Source organism: Rana temporaria, chromosome 1 (genome assembly GCF_905171775.1).
Source record: "Rana temporaria chromosome 1, aRanTem1.1, whole genome shotgun sequence".
NCBI lineage: Eukaryota > Metazoa > Chordata > Amphibia > Anura > Ranidae > Rana > Rana temporaria.
In genome coordinates this window covers 659,281,462-659,306,072 of record NC_053489.1, presented here as the reverse complement: position 1 = coordinate 659,306,072, position 24,611 = coordinate 659,281,462, and the positions used below count along the sequence as shown (strand labels likewise).

Genomic DNA, 24,611 nt, shown 5'->3' with positions numbered 1-24,611 from the left:
GGACCCCAGAAGAGGAGGATCTGGGCTACTCAGTATAATTTTTTTTTTTCTTAACCACCTTTACAACCCCTTTTAATTTGTAAGCAACAGGTTTAGGCATGAACGGGTTAATCTTTACAGTTGCCCTGCCTGCAGTAAATGACAAAGTTCTTGTAGCGTGGAGTATCCTCCTCACCCCTCCGCCCTCCACCTCTCTCCATAGCTACAAGCAGTTAGCAGAAGTGATAATAACAGTCACAGGATTAGGTTCTGGGAGGGGAGTTTCAATTCCTTTCCAGTGTAAATAAAATGAAAGATCTTTTACACACTTCCTCGTTCTGTGAGATCGCTCTGTACGTGAATGGCCATGGAGGAATCCTCTGCATGTGGCAACAGCATGGATATCCTGCAGTCCTACCTGGAGAAAGACCCCTGCCGTCTCACAGGTGATTAGATCTTTTTAGATCCTTTTCTCCCCCCTGATCCTTGTGGATCTTAGGTGAGATTTCCTGAATATTATATAACTTTTATACTTATAGTATAGGATAAAATATCCAGGGATTTTATTCATGGTTGCATACAGTAGCTCCCAGCTGTCCCTGATTTCGAGGGACTGTCCCTGATTTCGAGGGACTGTCCCTGATTTCGAGGGACTGTCCCTGATTTGGAACATTATCCTTCTGTCCCGCTTTCCTCCTCATTTGTCTCTCATTTTGGTCTGATCTATGGGGTAGATTCAGGTACAGCTGCGCGCTCCTTACGGAGGCGCAGTGTACCCTTTTTACCCTGCGCCTACGCAAATTATTTGCGCTACGCTTCATTCATGAAGCAGTAGCCACGTAATTTGCGTGGGTGCTCTTCAAAAATGCCCTGCGTAAGGGCGCCTAATGTAAATGATCCCGTAGGGGGCGGGAATCATTTAAATTAGGCGCGTTCCCGCGCCGAGCGTAGAGCACATGCTCCGTCGGGAAACTTTCCCGACGTGCATTGCGGTAAATGACGTCGCAAGGACGTCATTTGCTTCAAAGTGAACGTGAATGGCGTCCAGCGCCATTCACGATTCACTTACGCAAACTACGTAAATTTCAAACCTCACGACGCGGGAACGACAGGTATCCTTAGCATTGGCTGCCCCTGCTAATAGCATGTGCAGCCTTACGCGAAACCCGATGTACGCAAACAAAATAAACTGCGTACGCAGGGCTCGCGTAGCGTTGTGAATCAACGTGAGTATGCAATTTACATACTATACGCTGACCACAACGGGAATGCCACCTAACGGCCAACGTAAGAATGCAGCCTAAGATATGAGGGCATAAGAGCCTTATGCCACGCATATCTTAGGCTGCAGTCAGCGTAACAAGCTTTCTGAATACAGAAAAGTCGTTACGCCGGCGCAACTAAGCAATTGCGCTGCGTATCTATGGATACGCAGCGCAATTGCTTACTAAATCTACCCCAGTATTTTTTGCTGGAAAATTACTTAGAAGCCCCAAACCCATAGCTCGCAACTGTCCCTGATTTGGAGCAATGTCCCTCTGTCCCTCATTCCTCGTAGGGCGACCACATTTCCAAACTGCCATTCAGGGACACCGTCCTTTCCCAAAAATCAGCTTGTGCTGTAACGAATCACAGCACAGTGATTGGACACAAGAGGCGGGATTTATGATTTCTCCAATCACACGCAGGGGGCGGGGATTTTGCTCCTCCAGGCATTCCCGGCCAGGACAAGTACTGTCAATGGGCTAGATTCAGAAAGATGAGCGCATCTTTCTGCGGGTGTAATGTATCTCCGATACGTTACGCCGCTGTAACTTTGGGCGCAAGTTCTGTATTCAGAAAGAACTTGCGCCCTTAGTTACGGCGGCGTAACGTATGTGTGGTGGCGTAAGCCTGCCTAATTCAAATGGGGATGTTGGGGGCGTGTTTTATTTAAATTTGACCCCGCGTTTTTTAATTTTTTATTTTTTTAATTTTTTTTTGAACGGCGCATGCGCCGTCCGTAAAATATCCCAGTGTGCATTGCTCCAAAGTACGCCCTGCAAGGACGTATTTGATTCGACGTGAACGTAAATGACGTACAGCCCTATTCGCGAACGACTTATGCAAACAACGTAAAATTTCAAAACTCGGCGCGGGAACGACGTCCATACTTAACATTAGCTACGCCTCATATAGCAGGGGTAACTATACGCCGAAAAAAGCCTAACGTAAACGACGTAAAAAAAATTTGCCGGCGGAACGTACGTTTCTGAAACGGCGTAAATATCTAATTAGCATATTCCTTGCGTAACTATACGGAAGCGCCACCTAGCGGCCAGCGTGAATATGCAGCCTAAGATACGACGATGTAAGACACTTACACCAGTCAAATCTATGCGTATCTGATTCTCTGAATCAGGCGCATAGATACGACCGACCGCACTCAGAGATACGACGGCGTATCAGGAGATACGCCGTCGTATCTCCTATCTGAATCCGGCCCAGTGAGTAAAGCGGTGATGTGGGGGCATCAGATTGGCCCGGGGGGTGGCTGTGTCAGTTTGATTATGGGACACTGTATGGTCCTGGAATGAATGTGCCCGGGACAGACTTGTAAAATGCGGGACTGTCCCGGGCAATCCAGGACACGTGGTCACCCTATTTGTCCCTCATTTTGGTCTGATCTATATAGATGTATATAAAATTCTCTTTTTATCTTTCAAAAAGTGTTTCCCAGTGCTAAACCTTTCATCTGATTTCTAAAGTGCTGCATTTGTAAATTCCAAAAGCCAATATAAAGGAATAGTGGTGATAAAAAAAAAAGCACTTGTGGGTTTAACAAATCTTGTTTTTTTTTGTACTCCTTTAAGGGGGCGTGGTCAGGGGTGTGTCCTATGCTTGCATACTTTTGCTGATAGGTGTCCCTCAGGCAGTGGCATAAATAATAAAAATATAAAAAAATATATATATAAAAAATATATAAAAAAACGTGTCCAATGCACAATCGTGCAGAATAAACCAATCCAATAATTTAAAAGGAAATAGCAATCATAGATATAAATAGCTAGATTCAGGTACATTTGCTCAACTTTGCGGCGGCGTAGCTTAAGGAATTGGAATTGTCAAACACAAGGCCCGCGGGCCGAATCCGGCCCTCCAGGCCATTTCATGTGGCCCTCGCACCTCTCCTGCAGCTGCAAGAGAGCTCCAGCCCTCCGCTGGTCCTACTCCAGACCCTTACTTTCTGCTTTTAAGCAATGCATCCAGCTTCTTCCCAGCAGCAGCATAAGGAAAGGGGGTGCACTGTGATGTAAGGGAGAGTAGGAGACTCAACTTCTGATGGTGGGGTGGCTCTTGACATCTAATGTAAGGGAAGGGGATGCGCTGGACATCTAATATTACAGATACAACCAGACCTTTTGAGGGCAATCATAATGCTGATGCGACCCACAATGAAATTGAGTTTGACACCCCTGATGTACAATGTGAAGGCAATCCTAGCGGCTAATTAGCTGTTGGATTGCTTTTACAGCCATGGAAGCAGGGCCGGATTGCAAACAAGGCCAACAAGGCCAGGCCTCGGGGCGGCAGTGGGTGCATGAGAGGAGAGGACACTTTTACTTTCCCCTGTAATGTGGATGGTGAGAGGAGAAAAAACAGAGGGAAGAGGAGGTGAGATAGTTCTTGGCAGCAGCAACCCCCCTCCTGGTTCTCAATGTCATTTTGTCATTCTTTTTTGGCAGCAACACCCCCCCCCCCCCCGCTTCTCAGTGTCCTGCCGAAAAAGAAAATGTCCCCCGGCGGATAATGTCCCCCCTGCTGTACTGCGCAGGCGGGGGCGGCATTGAAGGACCTGGCCTTGGGGGGGCAAATGGAGTAAATCCGGGCCTGCATGGAAGGGTGCTCCCCCTCTTGCCTACTAATGGCGGTGATTGGCAACATATAATGGGACTGCAAAAGTGGTGGACAATCTGACATTAACTGACACTGGGTAGGAACTAACATCACCAGTGACACTAAAGCCTCGTACACACGACCATGCAAAAGTCCGCCTCGAGTCCGTCGGAAAGATAGAGAACAGGTTTTATATCCAAGGTCCGTCGGACTTCTGACCAAAAAAGTCCAATGGAGGCTACACACGGCCTGTCTGGCTTTTTTCTCTGAAAGTCCGACCATGTGTACGAGGCATAATACAGTGATCAGTGCTGATAATATACACTGTCACTATAGTAATGACACTGGCTGGGAAGGGGTTAACATCTAGCAGAAATCAACAGGTTAACTGTGTGCCTAACAATGTGTAATGTGTGGAATATGTTCTGCTTTTACTAATCTATGTGGCTGATTTTTCTCCCTGCAAAGCAGGGAGGAAAACACAGCCACATATCTGCTCCGTGTACAGAGCCCTGTGTTGTTAGTAAACACAGGGCTCTGTACTGTGATTCGCTAAGTCGATTAGCAGGAACCGGCCATAAATCATTGGCTAGAACCTGCTGACCAACTTGTTCTGTACCGAATATTCCTGGCCATCCTAAAGCCCTCCAATATGGTCCTGGTTCCGAGGAAGAGTGGGAGGGCCCAGTAACCAAAGCTGGACCAATGTAACTACTGTATGTACAAAATTACAATTTGGATGTGATCAATAAATTTTTTGGGTGAAAATATTGTTGTTTTCAAATATACCAAAAATATCGCACCTAATTTCAGGTGCCATAATCTAACATATAGCTAGATTCAGGTACATGTGTGTATCTTTGCGGCGGCGTAGCGTATCGTATTTACACTACGCCGCCGTAAGTCAGAGAGGCAAGTGCTGTATTCACAAAGCACTTGCCTCCTAAGTTACGGCGGCGTAGCGTGAATGGCCAGGCATAAGCGCGCCTAATTTAAATGAGGATGTGGGTGGCGTGTTTTATGTAAATTACTTGTGACCTGACGTGATTGACGTTTTTTTACGAACGGCGCATGCGCCGTCCGTGTACATATACCAGGGTGCATTGCTCCAAACTACGCCGCAAGGACGTATTGGTTTAGACTAGAACGTAAATTACGTCCAGCCCCATTCACGGACGACTTACGCAAACAACGTAAAATTTTCAAATTTCGACGCGGGAACGACGGCCATACTTAACATTGACTAGGTCAGCGATTTGTTCAACTAACTTTACGCCGGAAAACGCCTTACGTAAACGGCGTATCTTTACTGCGACGGGCGCACGTACGTTCGTGAATCGGCGTATCTAGTCATTTACATATTCTACGCCAAACTCAACGGAAGCGCCACCTAGCGGCCAGCAAAAAAATTGCACCCTAAGATACGACGGCGCAGGCCGTCATATCTTAGCTAGGTTTAAGTGTATCTCAGTTTGAGAATACACTTAAACTTAAGGGGCCAGATTCACGTAGCTCAGCGGATCTATAGATCCGCTCGATCTACGTGAATTAAGATCCGCTCCCGCAAGTTTAGGAGGCAAGTGGCTAATTCACAAACCACTTACCTCCAAACTTGCGACGGCGGATCCTAAATCCCCCGGCGGAATTCAAATTCCGCGGCTAGGGGAGTGAACTATTTAAATCAGGCGCGTTCCCGCACCGATTTAAATGCGCATGCGCCGTCCGGGGAATTTCCCGGCGTGCATTGCTCCCACTGACGCCACTAGGACGTCAGTGGTTTCGACGTGAGCGGGACTTGCGACGCGCATGTTCGTTAATCGGCGTACGCAAACTACGTTGGAAAATTCAAATTCGACGCGGGAACGCCGGCTATACTTAACATTGGCTGCGCCTGCTAAAAACAGGGGTAAGTATACGACGGGAAAACCGCTACGGAAACTACGTAAGAACACTGCGACGGGTCCGCGTACGTTCGTGAATTTGCGTATCTCGCTGATTTACATATTATTTATCGTAAATCAGCGGGAACGCCCCCGGCGCCATTTTTAAATGGAAAAAAAGATCCGACAGTGTAACACAATGTAACACTGTCAGATCTAGCCCTATCTATGCGTATCTGATTCTATGAATCGGGCGCATAGATAGGACCAGTGTAAGTCAGAGATACGATGGTGTATCTGTAGATACACCGTCGTATCTCTTTGTGAATCTGGCCCAAGATGGCTTAGATTCCGAGTTACGTCGGCGTATCTACTGATACGCCGGCGTAACTCTCTCTGAATCTGGCTAATAGTAAACAAATTCCTGACATCCTATTTATTGCCACAAAGCTTGCAGTGTTTTTTCTGGAATGAAAAATAATTGTTAATTTTAATTTAAAAAAATGTAATTAAAACTTTTTTTTATAGAGTTTGTTGTCTTTGCAAGTTGGTCGCTTTACCCTGTACTGTGGTCAATATACTGTACATAAAGAATAAAAAAAAATGATAAATAAAAAGCAACTTTTAATTCAGGGAATTCAGGAAAAACGAATTGAATATGGCTTTTTCATCAATAGTGATTTATTTCATATACCGTGATTTTTTTTTTAACAGATCTTCAATTATCCAGCAGTTCGGATTCCTGCGGTATAACCAGCGAGGTAAGGCATCAGCATCAGAAGCATTGGGAGATAAGTGAAGGGGTCGGTCGGCTGTGTGCTTTAGGCAAATCCCCAAAATGTGTTTGGCTAATTTAAGCATTACCTTGCCCCCCTTTGTAGGTACCTCCCCCCCTATAGAAAAAGTTTAGCAGAGTTTCATATGAGGTTGCAACCGCTACCGCCACTGCTGCAGTGTTCAATTGTGGGAACATTCGTCAGTGAATATATACCAATTTGGATGCAAAGTAGTAGAGATGAAGATCTGGTAGCGCCAGTCCTCCCCTGTCAACCGGCAATTGTAAGACATCCAAGGAGACCCTAGCTGCCTTGGAGCCCCACAAGAAAGAGCTCACCAAAGAGTTAATGTATTGGAATGTTTTTTTTTTTTTTTTTTTATATATACATACAAAGAGAGAGCATACAAAAATAAGAAAATAATCTTACATAGATTAACTCTACCCAATAGTGTAAGTGGTAGATCCTTCCATTTTTGTATTCTGTCTCTAAATGTCCTAATTATGGGCTATAGGTTTATATCTACAAACGATTCAATGACCATTTAAATATATTTATTCCCAAATATTTAAACTGCGAAGAAACAGCAAGGGGCAGGGGCGTACCTAGAACATTTGGCACCCGGGGCGGATCCAATATCTGGCACCCCCCGGTAAAATGTAAAAACACCCCACTGTGCCCCCTGCATCCTTCAATATCTCTTTGTCACTACTGTGTACCCCCTCTCCACAACTGCACCACGGGACCCCTTTACATTTCACAGCTCCCTGCACCCCTTTACATTACACTGCACTTCTGGACCCCTTTACATTACACAGCACCCTGCATCTCTGGACCCCTTACATTACACAGCACCCTGCACCTCTTTACATTAAACAGCACCCTGCACCTCTGGACCCCTTTACATTACACACCACCCTGCACCTCTGGATCCCTTTACATTACACAGCACCCTGCATCTCTGGACCCCTTTACATTACACAGCACCTCTGGACCCCTTTACATTACACATCACCTCTGGACCCCTTTACATTACACAGCACTTCTGGACCCCTTTACATTACACAGCACCCTGCACCTCTGGACCCCTTTACATTAAACAGCACCCTGCACCTCTGGACCCCTTTACATTACACAGCACCCTGCACCTCTGGACCCCTTTACATTACACAGCACCCTGCACCTCTGGACCCCTTTACATTACACAGCACCCTGCATCTCTGGACCCCTTTAAATTACACAGCACCCTGCATCTCTGGACCCCTTTAAATTACACAGCACCCTGCACCTCTGGGCCCCTTTACATTACACAGCACCCTGAATCTCTGGACCCCTTACATTACACAGCACCCTGCACCCCTTTACATTACACTGCACTTCTGGACCCCTTTACATTACACAGCACCCTGCATCTCTGAACCCCTTTACATTACACTGCACCTCTTGACCTCTTTACATTACACAGCACCCTGCACCTCTGGACCCCTTTACATTACACAGCATCCTGCACCTCTGGACCCCTTACAGAACCCCCTCAGAATACAGAATCCCCCCTCATATACAGAACCACCCCCTACAATACAGAACCCCCCCCCACAATACAGAACCCCCCCTATACAGATACCACCCGCCTACAATACAGAACCCCCCCCCCAGAATACAGAACCCCCCCCCAGAATACAGAACCCCCCCTATACAGATACCACCCCCCTACAATACAGAACTCCCCCCACACAATACAGAACCCCCCAGAATACAGAACCCCCCTCATATACAGAACCCCCCCCCCTACAGATACCACCCCCTACAATACAGAACACCCCCCCCCCAAAATACAGAACCCCCCAGAATACAGAACCCCCCTCATATACAGAACCCCCCCATACAGATACCACCCCCTACAATACAGAACACCCCCCCCCCCAAAATACAGAACCCCCCAGAATACAGAACCCCTCTCATATACAGAAACCACCCCCTACAATACAGAACACCCCCCCCCACAATACAGAACCCCCCCAGATATACAGAACCCCCTCCTATACAGATACCACCCCCTACAATACAGAACATCCCCCCCAATACAGAACCCCCCCCAGAATACAGAACCCCCCCTCATGTACAGCACACCCCCCCTCATATACAGAACACACCCCCCCTTACAATAGTGCACACACCCCCCTTGCCTTCAGACCCATAATGCCGTCAGACAGATGATCATCAGCGCGCCGCGTGTTACACTGTCTACACACACAGGCAGCACAGCACAGGGGGAAGCGGCTGCAGCTTCACGCTCCTCGGCGGTGTGACTGTCAGTGTCAGACAGTCACAGCCGTATCTATCAGAGCCGCGGGCGCTGCGCTGCCACAGAGAAGGGGATAATTGCGGTCCGGTATGGGTTCGGCTCGCACGAGTCACACCCCCCCCTGAAAAGCCACGCTTCAGCTGTGTCTTACCATAGACTGCCGCTAGCGCTGCCTCCCTGTTCCCGTGCGACGCGCCATCATCATGCCGCACGCTAAGTAGTCCTCTTCATTCGCGGAGGGGTTGCGTTGGCCTGACACCCCCCCAGTGTGTGGCACCCGGTGCGGCCCGCCCCCTCCGCCCCATGCTTAGTACGCCTCTGGCAAGGGGACATTGGGCAGGTAGTATTAGATTAGGTTGTGGGTCTAGTGGGAATAATGTTGACTTAGACCAATTGATACGGAAGCCTGAGTCATTTCAAAATTCTTGTATTACTGAAAAAGCAGTAGGGATGTATCTGGATCTCCCAAGTATAGGAGCATATCGTTTGCGTATAATGAAACACGCTCCTCTAGACCCCCCACAAACACGCCCCTAATACCGTCATCCTCTCGAAGTCTAGCAGCTTGTGGTTCAATGGCCATTGCAAACAGGAGAGGAGACAACCTCGTCCAGTCCCCCTAGGTATTCGAGTGTCCAATATAAGTCCATTTACTCTAATACTGGCCCTGGGGTCGTTATATAGAAGTTTTACCCATGAAATGAATTTAGGCCCATATACCAATCTAGCCATAAGGGAAAAAGAGGTGTCCCCACTCAACCGAGTCATAAGCTTTTTTGGTGTCTAATGATGCTATCACCCTACTGCCTGTATTTGTAAGGTACCTGTGATAGGTAGTGTCCGAAGTGGAGCTTGTGTGCTGAGGATTCAGGCGAAAACTTAGGCAGATCAGGTTGGCAAAAGATCAGGTAAAGCGGTACACGATCGATATCCAGAGAGTGGTCAGGCAGGCAAAGGTCATACACGAGCTGGCGGTGAAGTACAAAATCAGCAGGCTAGAGAGAAGTCAGGAATTCAGGCAGAAGTTCATTTACGGTATTCAGAGTCACAAAGCAGTCACAACACGCAGGGAGCTAGTCCACACAAACGGGCGCTGAGAGACAGGAAGTGCCACTATTTATGGGCTGCTTTAACTGTAGATTGTCCACAGCTGGTAGTGAGTCCAAGGTAATGCATCAAACTGAGAGAACATAGCCATAACTCCAGAGCTCCTCCGTGGCACAACAAGTAAGCTGTGGGGCCAGGACCATCCCAGTTCGAAATACACCCAGGTACATGACAGTATTAAAATTTGTAGACTGACGTAAACCTTCTAAGATTCATTTGAGTACTTCTCCCAGATATAAATACCGTTTGGTCAGAAGGTACATGACAGTATTAATATTTGTAGATTGACGTAAACCTTCTAAGATTAATTTAAGTACTTCTTCCAGGAATAAATACCGTTTGGTCAGAATCTATCAATTTTGTGATTACCGATTGCAGCCTATTGGCCAAAATGTTGACATCAGAGCTAATTAAAGAGATACCATTCAGCAGGGAATCTGTCCAAACCTGGTGACTTACAGGGTTTGAAAGAGGCAAGGGCAATGCCTATTTCTCCCTGTGTTATCTTTTTCTCAAAAATGTTACTATCCTCTAAACTCAAGGTGGTCAGTGCCATAGCATCTAAATAAGATGCTATTTCTTGATCCATTTGTTGAGTCTGGGATTGCTAAATTGTCTCATAAAACTCAGTAAATGTATTCAGGATCCCTTGAGGTTCCTGAACTATAGTGCCCTCCGAATTTTTAATTTGCATTTCTGAAACCGGGGTATAAGCAGGTTTCTCCAAAAAAGCCAACAAGTGCCCACACTTGACCACAAAAACTCAAAAATGTTACGGCTTTGGTGTAGTTGTTTTTTAGTATTCTGTTCTGTTAGTAATAACCTATAACAGTGATGGCGAACCTTTTTGAGCCCGAGTGCCCAAACTGCAACACAAAACAATTTTTTTTTCCGAAGTGCCAACACTGTAATTAAACCTGAATACCAAGGTTTTGGTTTAGAAAAAACAACTCGTACACTTGTCCAAACTAATTAACAGCCTTTGTTTTAAAAGAAAAACACAATAACAGAGCTTTCTATTAAACAATTTTTTTTTATTGAAAAAAATCCCAACAACTGTACTCGTGCATGTATTTTTGGATAAGGATACATTTGCTGATCGCTGGTAAGGATGCCTTTACAGGTCCTATAATGTCTCATTTCATCCTGCCATGTCTTGTAGGTATAAGGCCTCGTACACACGACCGAACATGTCTGCTGAAACTGGTCCGCGGACCAGTTTCCGCGGACATGTTCGGTCGTCTGTACGGCCGACCGGACAATTTTCCGGCGGATCGGACAGTTTTCAGCGGACAAATGTTTCTTAGCATGCTAAGAATCATGTCCGCTGGAAGCCTGTCTGTCGGACATGTTCGGTTGTCTGTACGACTCACCGAACATGTCCGCTCGGCTGAAAGCCCTCGCATGCGTCAAAGTGATTCGACGCATGCGTGGAAGCATTGACCTTCCAGGGTCGCGCACGTCGCGGCGACGGCGTGGCCACGTCACCGCGTTCGCTGTCCGCGGGAAATATGGTCTGATGGTGTGTACAGCCATCAGACCAAAATCCGCCAGCGGACATGTCCGATGAAAACGGTCCGCGGACCGTTTTCATCGGACATGTCCCGTCGTGTGCACAAGGCCTAATAGGTAAAGCAGGAAGATATATATTCCGCCCCATAGGGCATCAATTTGCGTTTTTTTTACAGCGCTGGACAGCAGGGTGCAATCCGCATACCCTCTCTGTCCAGTACTGCAAGTGAAAAAATGGGAAGAAAACGGGATTTAGCTGCATCCTGTGTCTCTCACTAGTGAGAGTGTCACAGAAAGTATAGCAGCGGCCATTTTCTTGTAGCCTTGGTGTCAACTCTCATTGACGTCCTGTGCCAGGGTCATGCCATGGGCCCAAAGTTCGTCCTGTAGCCATTGAACATTCATGCGCCATTGTTTTTCTCCATGGCCAGCATTTAAGTCTAGATTGACTTCCACCGGTGAGTGATCCGATAAAGCTCTCGACAGGTGTCCGATGTTGATTATTAGTGGAAGGCCCTCCATTGTGGAAAGCAGCATATCTATTCTCGACAGTTTCTTATGTGTCTCCGAGTGGCGTAAATATTCTCTGACTCCAGGATTTTTATGTTGCCAAACATCAGTGAGTGAATAGCTCTCCAGCCAGAAAGCACCTGAGATACATCCATGCCTGTCCAGAGTCACATCCGACACTGCAATAAAATCCCCCCAAAAATAGTACAGGCCCCTTTGCTATCGTTACAGCCTCTGTCAGAACCTCCTCCAATATTGGGAAAGAAAATGGAGGTGGGATATAAACACACACCAACGTTAAAGCGGGGGTTCACCCTATAAAATTTTTTTTTTTTTTATTTCCCTCTAGCATAAAATTAGGCATAGTAGCGCGAGCTACAGTATGCCTGTATTTATTTTTTTAGCCCCGTACTCACTGTACAATCGTATATTGAAGATTCCGACTCCCCGCGGGGAATGGGCGTTCCTATCCAGAGGGAAGGTGATTGACGGCCGGCTCTGGCGCGTCACGCTTCTCCGGAAATAGCCGAAATAGGACTTGGCTCTTCACGGCGCCTGCGCATAGTCTGTGCGCAGGCGCCGTATAGCGCCGTGAAGAGCCGAGACCTACTCCGGCTATCTTCGGGGAGCGTGACGTGCCAGAGCCGGCCGTCAATCACCTTCCCTCTCCATAGGAACGCTCATTCCCCGCGGGGAGTCGGAATCTTCAATATACGATTGCACAGTGAGTACGGGGCTAAAAAAATAAATACAGGCATACTGTAGCTCGCCCTACTATGCTTAATTTTATGCTAAAATGTTGTTATGGAGGGTGAACCACCGCTTTAAGCACACATTAAAGATTGTACAAACCAAGATGGCATATCTGCCCTTAGTATCAAGCTTGATATGTAAGATATGAGCAGCCACCTTGACAAGTGTAGATAAGATGTCCCACCTTGTTTTGTGTCTGCCCGCCCAGGAGTACTCACCATACCCCTTGCTATTAACTAAGTTAATGAGACCACACATAAATTGGAGTACAAATTACCATAGCAGCCTTTTTATTAAGAAAAACAACTTATCGGCCTGTTGGTCTTATGACGGTACCCAGAATTCCAACTTGTTCCACTTGTAACACTGTGGGACCTTTTACCATACCAGGCCGCCAGCCGTGACACACCAGCTCGGAGACAACCCACACCCACAGTTCAACCATTACCGTATTCCAGCCAGGGCAGCCATCAGGAATTATGGGGCCCTTTACACAGCTTCAGGCATGGGCCCTCCTGGATCAGAGAACTGGGGGGAAGGGGGTGGTGCCGCCTGAAATTGAGAAGCGGGGGGGGGGGGGGGGCTGCCGCGAATTGAGAAGCGGGGGGGGGGGGGGGCCTTTACAAACAAAAAAAAAGACGAAATAAAGAAAATTATATATAAAAAAAAGGGGGGTAGCCATCTGGGGACCTCTGGGCCCTCTAATAAAAATAAAAAATAAATTAAAAATATATATATATTTTTTTTTTTAAAAAGGGGGGTTGCCATCTGGGGCCCTGGGGACCTCTGGGCCCTTTAATAAAAAAAAATATGTATATATAGATATATATATCTATATATATACACAAATTATTATTTTTTTTATAAAAATAAATTACAAAAAAAGGGGGGTTGCCATCCGGGACCTCTGGGCCCTGTAAAAAATAATAAAAAGAAACCTCTGGGCCCTTTAATAAAAAAAAAATAAAAAAAATATATATAAAAAAATAAAACAAACATTTATAAAAAATATAAATAAATTAAAAAAAGGGGGTTGCCATCCAGGGCCCTGGGGACCTCTGGGCCCTTTAATAATAATAAAAAATAAAAAAATAAACATTTATAAAAAAATAAACATTTATAAAAAAATAATAAAAAAGGGGTTTGCCACATGGGGCCTCTGATCCCTTTAATACAAATATTAAGGGGGGGGGGGACTTCCTGCTTGTCACCTGTCCCTTCTCTTCTGTCCAGGAGACCCCACCTATCCCTTAACTAACTACCACAAACCCCTCCTCATCCTGTTGCTCCAACCAATCCACCTCTCCCCCATTCTCCACCTACAATCCTTAACCCCACAGTTGCTTCCCCTTCTCACACCGTCATGCCGGCCCTGCACTATCTTTCATTTTATTTTCTCTCGCTCCAGGGCCTTACTTTTTTGTTACCAAAATAGCTGCTCCTCTAGAATATGTGGAGAATTCCACATGAATAACATTTATAATGTTTGCTTTTTTCAAAGATAAGACTCTGGAGCCCTGTAAACGAGTCACCTGTAATAGGACTGTATGGGGTTTGTACCGCTTAATATAATTAAATACTAAAGATCGCTTCACCTTTAAGTTTAGGTTTACCTTTCACCTCACATTCCATGATAATAAGCTTATTTTGTTAGCCATGAATACATATATACAAAAGGCATAAATCCACAGGATAGATAGCAAATGAGCAACTTATTAACAATATAGGATCTTAGTTCACTCTGATAATCTCTTACTAGCACAGCATTCAGCGTGGCCTGTATAGACATAAGCACAAAAAGCATAATATTATAGCACACATCACAAAACAATAAAAAACAAACACCCAACCCCTCCCTCCCTGCACACAACCCCGACATGTTGAGTGCCTGTATCCCATAACTGAAAATTACCTTGGGGGTCAAGGGTCTTTCAGGAAAAAAAAAAGGAAGAAAAATAGGATCTGCATATCAGTACATAGCGGCCCGGAAAAGAGTAACGTCCTGTAGAGCAGCAAATGTTCAGAAAATGCACACACGAGCATATAAAACTACCCGCTGAGTAAACTGATGAGGCGGCACTGATAGTTGTCACTGATGGGCACTGATAAGCGGCACTGAAGGGCACTGAGAGGTGGCACTTATAGGCAGCACTTATAGGCGGCACTGATTATGAGGCACTGATTGGCAGCACTTACGGGCAATGATCCCCCCATTAAGTATATCGATGCACTTGCTCCTGATGAGTGGATAGTCCATGAAACGTCGTTGAGCTTAACTTCATAATTATGATTCTAGATGGTTTTATTGCTTTCTCAACCCTGATACAATCTCAAACAGGAGCAGGAACTTCTTTTATGCGACAAAAGCACATAGGACTGCCCATTGTAGTGAATGGACTGCCCTATGCGCGACACACCAAAATGCATTTAAAAAATCCTAAACGGGAACATTCATTTAGGCTACGCGAGATGTGAATGGGGCCTGAAGGTAAAAAGCACCAAGACTTTAGAAACCCGTTAGCCTCTTGCGGACTGCCCACCCACAATATATTGTAGACGTGCGGTCCATATAGGAAAAGCGGCACACTGGTACGCCTGATTCCGGGTTTAGGGCATGCACAAATGCATGCCCCCCTCGCCAAAACCCACTGTAAATGTACACAGGTTGTTTTTTTCCCTGCTTTTATTGGTTGAACTAGATGGACTTTTTTAAACCAGACTAACTATGTAACTGTGTAATAGTGAGAGCTTATCAGCAGCAAAATGATTAATGGCTGGGACTTGCTGATCGGCTGTGTCCAATCACAGCCCAGAGCTCTATGTTGACAATCAACACAGGGCTCTCTAAAGAGGGAATGCTCTCTCTGTTTCTTATCCCTGCAAGGCAGGGACAAGTAACATAGATCTTTAGTAAAAAGCAGCACATAATACGTACATTAACACTTGTTAGGCACCCTTTAATCGCCCTAGATGTTAACACTTTCCCAACCAGTGTCATTAGTACAGTGACAGTGTATAGCAGTGGTTCTCAACCCTTCTAGTGCCGTGACCCCTTGATAAAATTTCCCAAATTGGGGGGACCCCTAACAGTAAAAAAAAAATTGTAGCATGGTTTGTCAGCACCCAAAGCAAGACAAGTAATTTGCACCCCTAACCCATGGACATTTAGCGCTCCCTGAGTCCCTTCCACTTACAGTATTAAAACCCCTTATGGTATATTTTCGGATGTACTACTCTTTCTTTCTTTCCCTTTTATCTCTCTCTATCCAAATTTTTTGCCCCCCCCCCCCCCCCCCATTCCTCTCTCTAGCCATATTTATTGTTCTTTCACTCCCTTTTTCTTTGTTCCAGCCCTCTTTTCCTTTCCCTCCCATGTATTCTTTATTTATATTCCTTCTCTTACTCCTTGGTGGGATGGTGGGATGAGTGGATTAAGTGCTCTTGAACAAGGTCACCTGCTGATCTGAGAACAGTTGTGAGGACTTTTAATGGCAACTATAATCACAGGTAGTGTTACTCACTGTGCCTCCAACTTTGTGGCATGTCGAAGCAGTGGCACCTAGGCCGGAATCAGAAAATAGGGTCTCCTCCAGCCCCTCCCACTTCACATTCCTCACCAGTCAGCTGACCTCTAGCCTCTTCCCCCCCCACCCATGCCGTGAACTTAGTGGGTGGCTGAGAAGAGGCTGAGTGGAAGGCCACGGGCTCCAGGGACGGCCCAGCTGGCCGGCCACAAAAAGGCAGGGAGAGTGGTGCGAGTTTCAAGAACAGCCCAGGATTCGGGGACCCCTGGCAAATCATAATTTGACCCCCGAGGGGGTCCCGACCCCCAGGTTGAGAACCATTGGTGTATAGTATTAGCACTGACCACTGTATTAGTGTCACTGGTGATGTCAGTTTCAGCTAGTCTACCTCCCACACAGTAATGCAAGGCTTTCTCCCTGGTGTGGAGAAAGCTTCTTGAGGGGGGAGAGGGCGAGCAGGAGTGTCAGGACACCCACTAACACACAGCTCCTTTCTCTATCTGCAAAGTAGAGAGTGTCCTGACTTGCCTGTTTCCCCCTCCCACCTCAAGAGGCTCTCTCCACACCAGGGAGAAAGCCTTACATTACGGTGTTGAGTTACAGACAGAAGAACAGGAAGTGAGGATTTCTCAGAAGAAATAAGGACATAAAAGCAAAATGGAAGGATGAGGTAAGTGAAGGAGGACTGCACTGAGGTAAAGGAAGCTCTTTAGGAAAAAAATAATTTCCTTTACAACCCCTTTAAGGTAAACTACATGTATTGGATCCCTGTGTATATTGATCTCCAAAGACTAGTCATATTTCTATTTTCCTTGCACAGGAAGAAGACTCCGGCGGTAATGATGGCAATCAAACACAGAACTTTGCTGAAAGTAAGCATGAGCTCCTACTCACATCGAATGTCCTTACAGTATGTTGACCAGCCTTATGTAGGACACACCCCATCCCACGCCCTCTTAAAGGAGAATTGTACAAAAAACAAGATTGGTTAAACCCACCAAGGGGACCTAGCTCCTGGGAGAACCACCAACAACCAACCAGGTTTGAGCACCATACCCTAGATGAGCCCCCAATTCTTTAACAATCTGTTTAATCCTTGACCCCCCAAAGACCCCCTGACTCGCAAGCTCTTGCGACAAACATGCAACATTAAAGTTTATTTTTTATTGTGTTTTTATTGTGGAACCTTGGATTACGAGCATAATCCGTTCCAGGAGAATTCTCGTAATCCAAAGCACTCGCATATCAAAGCGAGTTTCCCCATAGAAGTCAATGGAAACAAAAACAATTTGTTCTGCATTTGGCCAGAGGTGGTGGGGTGCCAGAGACCCTCGGAAATGATCGGGGACAGCTTGGCTGACCTCGGAAAGGCTCGGAAACACCCGGGAACTGAGTATTTCCGAACGGCTCTGCTCGGCTTCTGCGCCCCCACCCCTCAGGCCAAATGCGGTACTGCACACCCAATTAGCTTGAATTCTGCTCGTTTTGCGAGACAACACTCGCAAACCAAATCATAATAAAAAAAAAAAAGTTGCTTGTCTTTCAAAATGCTCGCTAACCCACGTTACTCGTAAACCAAGGTTCCACTGTATTAGAAAAACCGCAAAACACAAAAGAACTGTCCCCCACCCAAAATTCACCCTAAACCCAGACTCCTAAACTCCTTTTTGGAAAACCGATCACAGATAGCAAAACTAGGTCCTTTCACTTCTGAAAAACGGAGTGGGTCACCTTTGTCGCCCGTACTATTCAATATTTATCTCAGCCCCCTTCTAGAAATCATCAGTAACCAGAATTTACTCTACCATTCCTACGCGGATGACACCCAACTCTATTTCCGTATCAGCAATAAAAAGGATCATTATCTCGGACTAGAGAAATGCCTTACTCTGATAGAGAATTGGATGACGGAGAGTTACCTTAAACTCAATGGATCAAAAAGAGAACTTCTCCTGTTTCACGCCAACCGAAAAAGACAGCCACGACAACATGGACACCCCCGTCCATTTTGAGACAAATCATCGTCCCAAGCACCAAAGTCAAAATTCTTGGAATCACTTTTGACTCCGACATGACAATGGAAGCACAAATAAGTTCAGTAGTCAGCGGATCCCACCATCTGCTGCGCCTACTACGTAGACTCATTCCCTTTATCCCGAAAGAAGACATTGCAGTCGTGGTGGGAACAATAATCAACTCCAGACTCGACAATGCTAACGCCCTCTATCTCGGACTCCCAAAATACCAAATCGCTCGTCTACAAGTCGTCCAGAACACGGCGGCACAACTTGTAACAGGAAAAAAAACATGGGAATCAATCTCTCCCTCCGTTAGGTCCCTTCACTGGCTGCCCGTAAAAGACCGAATTACGTTTAAGGCACTCTGCCCGACGCCCAAATGTGTACAAAACAGTGCACCCCAATATCTATGCGAAAAATTAAAATGTCACAACCCAAACCGCGTCCTGCGATCTACCAACCAAAATCTACTCCAAATACCTAAGGCCCGATACAAGTCCAAAGGAAAAGGACGATTCGCAGTCCAAGGACCTCGACTATGGAACACTTTACCAACCAGCATCCGATCGGAAAGGGAATCATCTGGCCTTCAGAAAAAAACTCAAAACCCATCTATTCTGAAGGCAAAAAATAGTCGGAAATGGACACCAAGCACCTTGAGGCGATTCAGTTCGCATGTGTAGCGCTATACAAGTTTCTCACTCACTCACTCACACGGTGGGAGGGAGGGAAACTCTTCACTTCAGCTGAACTTTCCAGAATGACTACACATCAACCATTGCACTGAACAACTCTTGTTGCGGTCCACCCTGACCATCTGACCCCTCAGCCACCAATCAGGTAAGTTACGCCCCTGCCACACTAACTACAGGGTTTGTTAACCCTTCTCTGACCTGTTCCTCCCATAGTCACGCCGATCCTTCGCCTATTGTCTCTTCTCCGGATCGCACTTTTTCTGTATGCATCTAAACATAGCATATCAGATGCCCTTGTGAATGAGCCCTAAGACAGCACCTGCCCACAGATTGGCTGCCACGTTGATTGGTTATATGTTGGCCACCTTGTACAGAAGGAAAGACCTGGCGATGGAGCGATTCACAGGTAACAAAGAGCGATTTGGCTCCAAAAGAGGGAGCCAACTTCCCTTCAAATTAGGGACATTTTTAGCGCTATGCTATTCTCTGGGTCATGCAGCTAAAGGTTTATATATTTCTTTAGGACTCCAGTTCTGAGATTTCCACATAGTAGTTTGATTTTCTGCTTCCTCCCTCAAGCCCATAATTTTGGTGTCACATATCAGTGTTGCAATCCTGTTTATTGTATAATGTGGACCTTCCAACAGGGAATGTGACACCATTGCTTGGCTTTGTAATGGCTCCATTGGTCTGGCAGCTTTATAATTTAGCTGGGGAGATCGCCACATTGGAGTCTCTGAGAAAGGAAACCAGCACGTGATTCTGCTTTCCTGCAAACAGACAAAACTAAAATACTGGATTTACCGTATATACTCGAGTATGAGCAGAGTATAAGCCGAGGACCTAATTTTACCACAAAAAAACTTATTGATTTGAGTATAAGCCGAGGGTGAAAATGCAGAAGCTACTTTGAGCGGAAATAAGGGTCAACAATGCCCATTTGCAGCCTGACCTCACTGTGCCCATTTGCAGCCTGACCTCACTGTGCCCATTTGCAGCCTAACCTCACTGTGCCCATTTGCAGCCTGACCTCTCTGTGCCCATTGCAGCCTGATCTCACTGTGCCCCTTGCAGCCAGACCTTACCCTGCCCATTGCAGCCTGACCTCACTGTGCCCATTGCAGCCTGACCTTACCCTGCCCATTGCAGCCAGACCTCACTGCGCCCATTGCAGCCTGACCTCACCATGCCCATTGCAGCCAGACCTCACCGTGCCCATTGCAGCCTGACCTTACCGTGCCCATTGCAGAATTCGATCTGTGTACCCGAGTCTGTGACATAGACGGCGGGCGTGCAGTTTTAAAAAATCGCGCTCCTCCTTGTGCTGTTCCGTGATAGGTGGAACACTCGGTTTCCCAGAAAACACTGTTCAGTGTTCCGCCTATCACGATCGCCCTCTCGTTCGTGATAGACGAAAGGACGAGAGGGTGATCGTGATAGGCAGAACACTGAACACAGTGGGCCGGATTCATGTAGCTCAGCGGATCTTTAGATCCGCTAGATCTACCTGGTTTACGATCCGCCGGTGCAATTTAGCGAGGCTAGTGCATGATTCATAAAGCACTTACCTCGCAAATTGCACCGTTGGATCGTAACTCCCCCCGGCGGAATGCAAATTCCGCGGCTAGGGGGAGTGTACAATTTAAATCAGGCGCGTTCCCGCGCCGATTTTACTGCGCATGCGCCGCCGGCGAAAAAGTCCAGTGCGCATGCTCCAAATGACGTCGCTAGGACGTCATTGTTAGCGCGGGTACGTCAATTGCGGCCATCGGGATTCCCGATCGACTTACGCAAACAACGTAAAAATTTTGAATCTCGGCGCAGGAACGGCGGCCATACTTAACATTAGCTACCCCTCATATAGCAGGAGTAGCTCTCCGCCGGAAAAAGCCGAACGCAAACGACGTTGAAAAAGAGCGACGGGCGGGTGTACGGACGTGAATCGGCGGTTCTCCTCATTTGCATATGCGACGTGTAAAAAAAAGCGACGACACCTAGCGGCCGGCGGGAGATTACAGCCTAAGATTCGACTGGTGTAAGTCACTTACACCAGTCGGATCTAAGGGAGATCTATGCGGAACTGATTCTTATGAATCAGTCGCATAGCTCCGACCGTGGGATCTCACAGATCCGACCGTCGGGTCTCACAGATACGGCGGCGGATCAGGAGATCCGCCGGCGTATCTATTGATGAATCTGGCCCCCTGTTTCCTGGGAAACCGAGTGTTCCGCCTATCACAGAACAGCACAAGGGGAGCGCGATTTTTTAAAACTGCATGGCCGCCATCTATGTCGCAGACTCGGTACACAGATTGGATTCTGCAATGGGCACGGTACTGACTCGAGTATAAGCTGAGGGGGTCTTTTTAAGCCCAAAAAAAGGGCTGAAAAACTTGGCTTATACTCGAGTATATACGGTAAGTAGAATTGTACAAAACATTAATACAGTAAATGGCCAGTGTCTTATATGCTGTATTATTTTAGGGTTGTAGGCTGGATCCATGCAGACATCTGTAGTCTTGCCTGTTGGCCCTTTAAGCTGCACAGCAGAGCTTTCCACCTTGCCGCAGATTTATTTATTTAAATTTTTTTTTTTATTATTGGTATTTATATCGTGCTGACAATTTAAGCAGTGCTTTACACATATATTGTACATGCACATCAGTCCCTGCCATCAATGAGCTTATAATCTAATGCAGGGTTTCTCAATCAGGGTTCCCTGGAACCCTAGGGTTCCTCTAGAGGAAATTGACCATTGCCCAAGGGGTTCCTTGGGCAATGGGCAATTTCCGCCTCTCAGATAAGTTCCCACTGACACAATTGATCTTCAGGGGTTTCCAGATGCCAAAAAGTTATTTATGGGGTTCCTCTGAGTTAGGGGAACAGCAGCAAAAATCCCTCTGTGCAATAGGCTTCTCAATATACTTTTTAGGCTTGGATGGACTAGGGTTGGTTGAGAATGGCTGATTTAATCACTTGCTTCTGAATCACGTACATGTACGTGATCAGCTTCAGGTGGTTTTACTGGGGTTATGGCTGCAGCTATATGCCATAACCCCGTTTTTTTTTTTTTCAGCCGGCAATGTTTAATCCTAGGGCAATCCTAGAGGTTGATCCTGCAGAGGACCGGCGCCTCTCCAGACTCTCCCATACAACCAGGGAGCCCGGTATTCGATCCAGTGGTGCTGCCAAGTTATCCTATAGCTGGCCGAAGACCGGAACGCATTCGTAGGTTATGCACACATGTGTAAATGGTGTTTATACCACACATGTGAGGTATCACCGTGAACGTTATAGTGAGAGCAATAAATATGTATTTAGGTGGCATAAAAATACATGATATATGACAAAAACTATCTTAATGACTCACCCCTGGTTAATCCTGGCTATTTTCCATTATGGTCCTTTGAAAATGACATTTATTATAGGTAAAAATGTAAAAATTGTGTGAAAGTTTCACTTCTGCTTTTCTGCCATAAAAATAGTTTACAATGCTGACAACGTCTTCCTACACGTGTTATAAATATATTATGCATGCTTTATTCTTTTCAACTTCCTTCTGTGATTTCAGCAAATAATCTCTATGGGCCAGATTCTCATAGAATGCGCGTTGGCGTAGTGTAAGCCATTTACACTACGCCTCCACAACTTCCTGGAGCAAGTGCCGTATTCTCCAAGCACTTGCTCCGTAATTTGCGGCAGCGTAGTGTAAATGTCCTGGCGTTAGGCCGCGTAATTCAAAGGGGGCGGCTTGTATTCAAATTAAGCGCGCCCCCGCGCCGATCGAACTGCGCATGCGCCGGGCGGAAAAATAGCCCAGTGCGCATGCTCCAGCTCACGACGGAAAACGTCAATGACGCCGACGTAAGCGTCATTGACGTAAAGTCGTATTCGCGAACGACTTAGTAAAACGACGTAACCGTCGGAAAAAGACGACGTTGACCCGACGCCATACTTAACATGGCATACGGCGGACTGGCGTAAGGTTACCCCTCATATAGCAGGGGTAACCTTACGCTTACGGAAACGACGTAAACGACGCCGACACGGCGCAAATTCGTTCGGGAATTGGCGTATCAGGCTCATTTGCATAGTCAAATGAGAACTGAACGTAAACGCCACCTAGTGGCCAGCGTCGAATTACATCTAAGATCCGACGGTGTAAGTGACTTACACCTGTCGGATCTAGGCCGTATCTATGCGAAAATGATTCTAGGAATCACTCGCATAGATACCCGAGGCCAAAAACAGAGATACGACGGTGTTTCCTGAGATATACCGTCGTAACTCTTTTGAGAATCTGGCCCTATGTGTTAAAAGCAAAAGCACATACACTATATGGCTAATGTACACACGGTCGTTTTTCGGCATGTCCAAAAAACGAAGTTTTTCCAACTTCATCATTAAAAACGATGTTGCCCACACACCATCGTTTTTGAAAAATGATGAACAAAGGGCGGTGATGTACAACACGTACCACGGCACTCTAAAGGGGAAGTTCTATTCTCTTTTGGGCTGCTTTTAGCTGATTCCTTGTTAGTAAAAGTTGATTCGCGCTTTTCTGTCTGTTACAGCGTGATGAATGTGCATACTCCATTATGAATGGTAGTTTTACCTGAGCGAACGCTCCCGTCTCATAACTCGCTTCTGGGCATGCGCGGGTTTAAAACGTCGTTTTAGCCCACACACGATCATTTTTTACAGGCCGAAAAACGACATTTTTCAGAAGCCGAAAAACTATGTGAAGCCCACACACGATCATTTTAAATTACGTTTTAAAAAATGTCATTTTTTTTCATGCCGAAAAACGACCGCGTGTACGCGGCATAACAGTTTGTGGACACCTAACCATCACACATACAGTACATGAGCGTGTTGGACGTCCCATTTCAAAGCCATGGGCATTGGCATGGAGTTGGGCTCCCTTTTTGGCTATAGCAGCCTCCACTCTTTTGGGAAGGTTTTGGTAGGTCTCTAGGAATTTGTGCCCATTCAGCCAAAAGTATAAATATAAAAATGATCTTGCGCTAAAGAAAATACAAACAATTTGCAAACCGCAATATAAGTAAGGTGCAAAGGAAATGATTCCTAAAAGGACTTAATAAAGTGCAATAGTGGTAAAGCCTGACACATCCATGTACGTGCCAGAAAATCAACAAAAAAATCAACAAAAATTATAAAACAGTAAAGGAAGATCAATTATGTGCAAAAGTGCAAAAAAGTGCAAGAATGCAGTGTGTGATATGTTCAAAGGGCCAGATTCACAGAGCAGATACGACGGCGTATCTCCTGATACGCCGTTGTATCTGTTGTTCTATCTATGCGGCTGATTCATAGAATCATTTCCGCATAGATATCCCTTAGGCCTCGTACACACCACCGGATCTATCCGCTGGGATTTATCCGCAGATCAGTTCCAGCGGATAGATCCGGTGGTGTGTACGTCCGAGCGGATATTTTTCCGCGGATATATTTCCGGCCGATGGATTTCCAGCGGATAAAAATTTCTTAGCATGCTAAGAAATCTATCCGCTGGAATCCTGTCCAGCGGATTGATCCGGTGGTCTGTACAGACTCACCGGATCAATCCGTCCGCTCCTCTCCCTCGCATGCGTCGTAATGATTCGACGCATGCGTGGAAGTCTTTATCTTCCAGCGTCGCGCACGTCGCCGCGT

General features: G+C 46.2%; 1 protein-coding gene across 1 annotated transcript in view; it reads left to right on the top strand.

The window, feature by feature from the left end:
- The first annotated feature begins 216 nt into the window (after positions 1 to 216).
- Positions 217 to 24,611, top strand: part of LOC120924553 (shootin-1-like) — a 104,862-nt gene continuing 80,467 nt past the window's right edge. Inside the window, exons 1-3 of the mRNA XM_040335525.1 lie at positions 217 to 425; positions 6,450 to 6,496; positions 17,043 to 17,094. Of these exons, the coding sequence (XP_040191459.1) occupies positions 341 to 425; positions 6,450 to 6,496; positions 17,043 to 17,094 (184 nt within the window). The 5' untranslated portion in view covers positions 217 to 340. The remainder of the gene's footprint in view (positions 426 to 6,449; positions 6,497 to 17,042; positions 17,095 to 24,611) is intronic.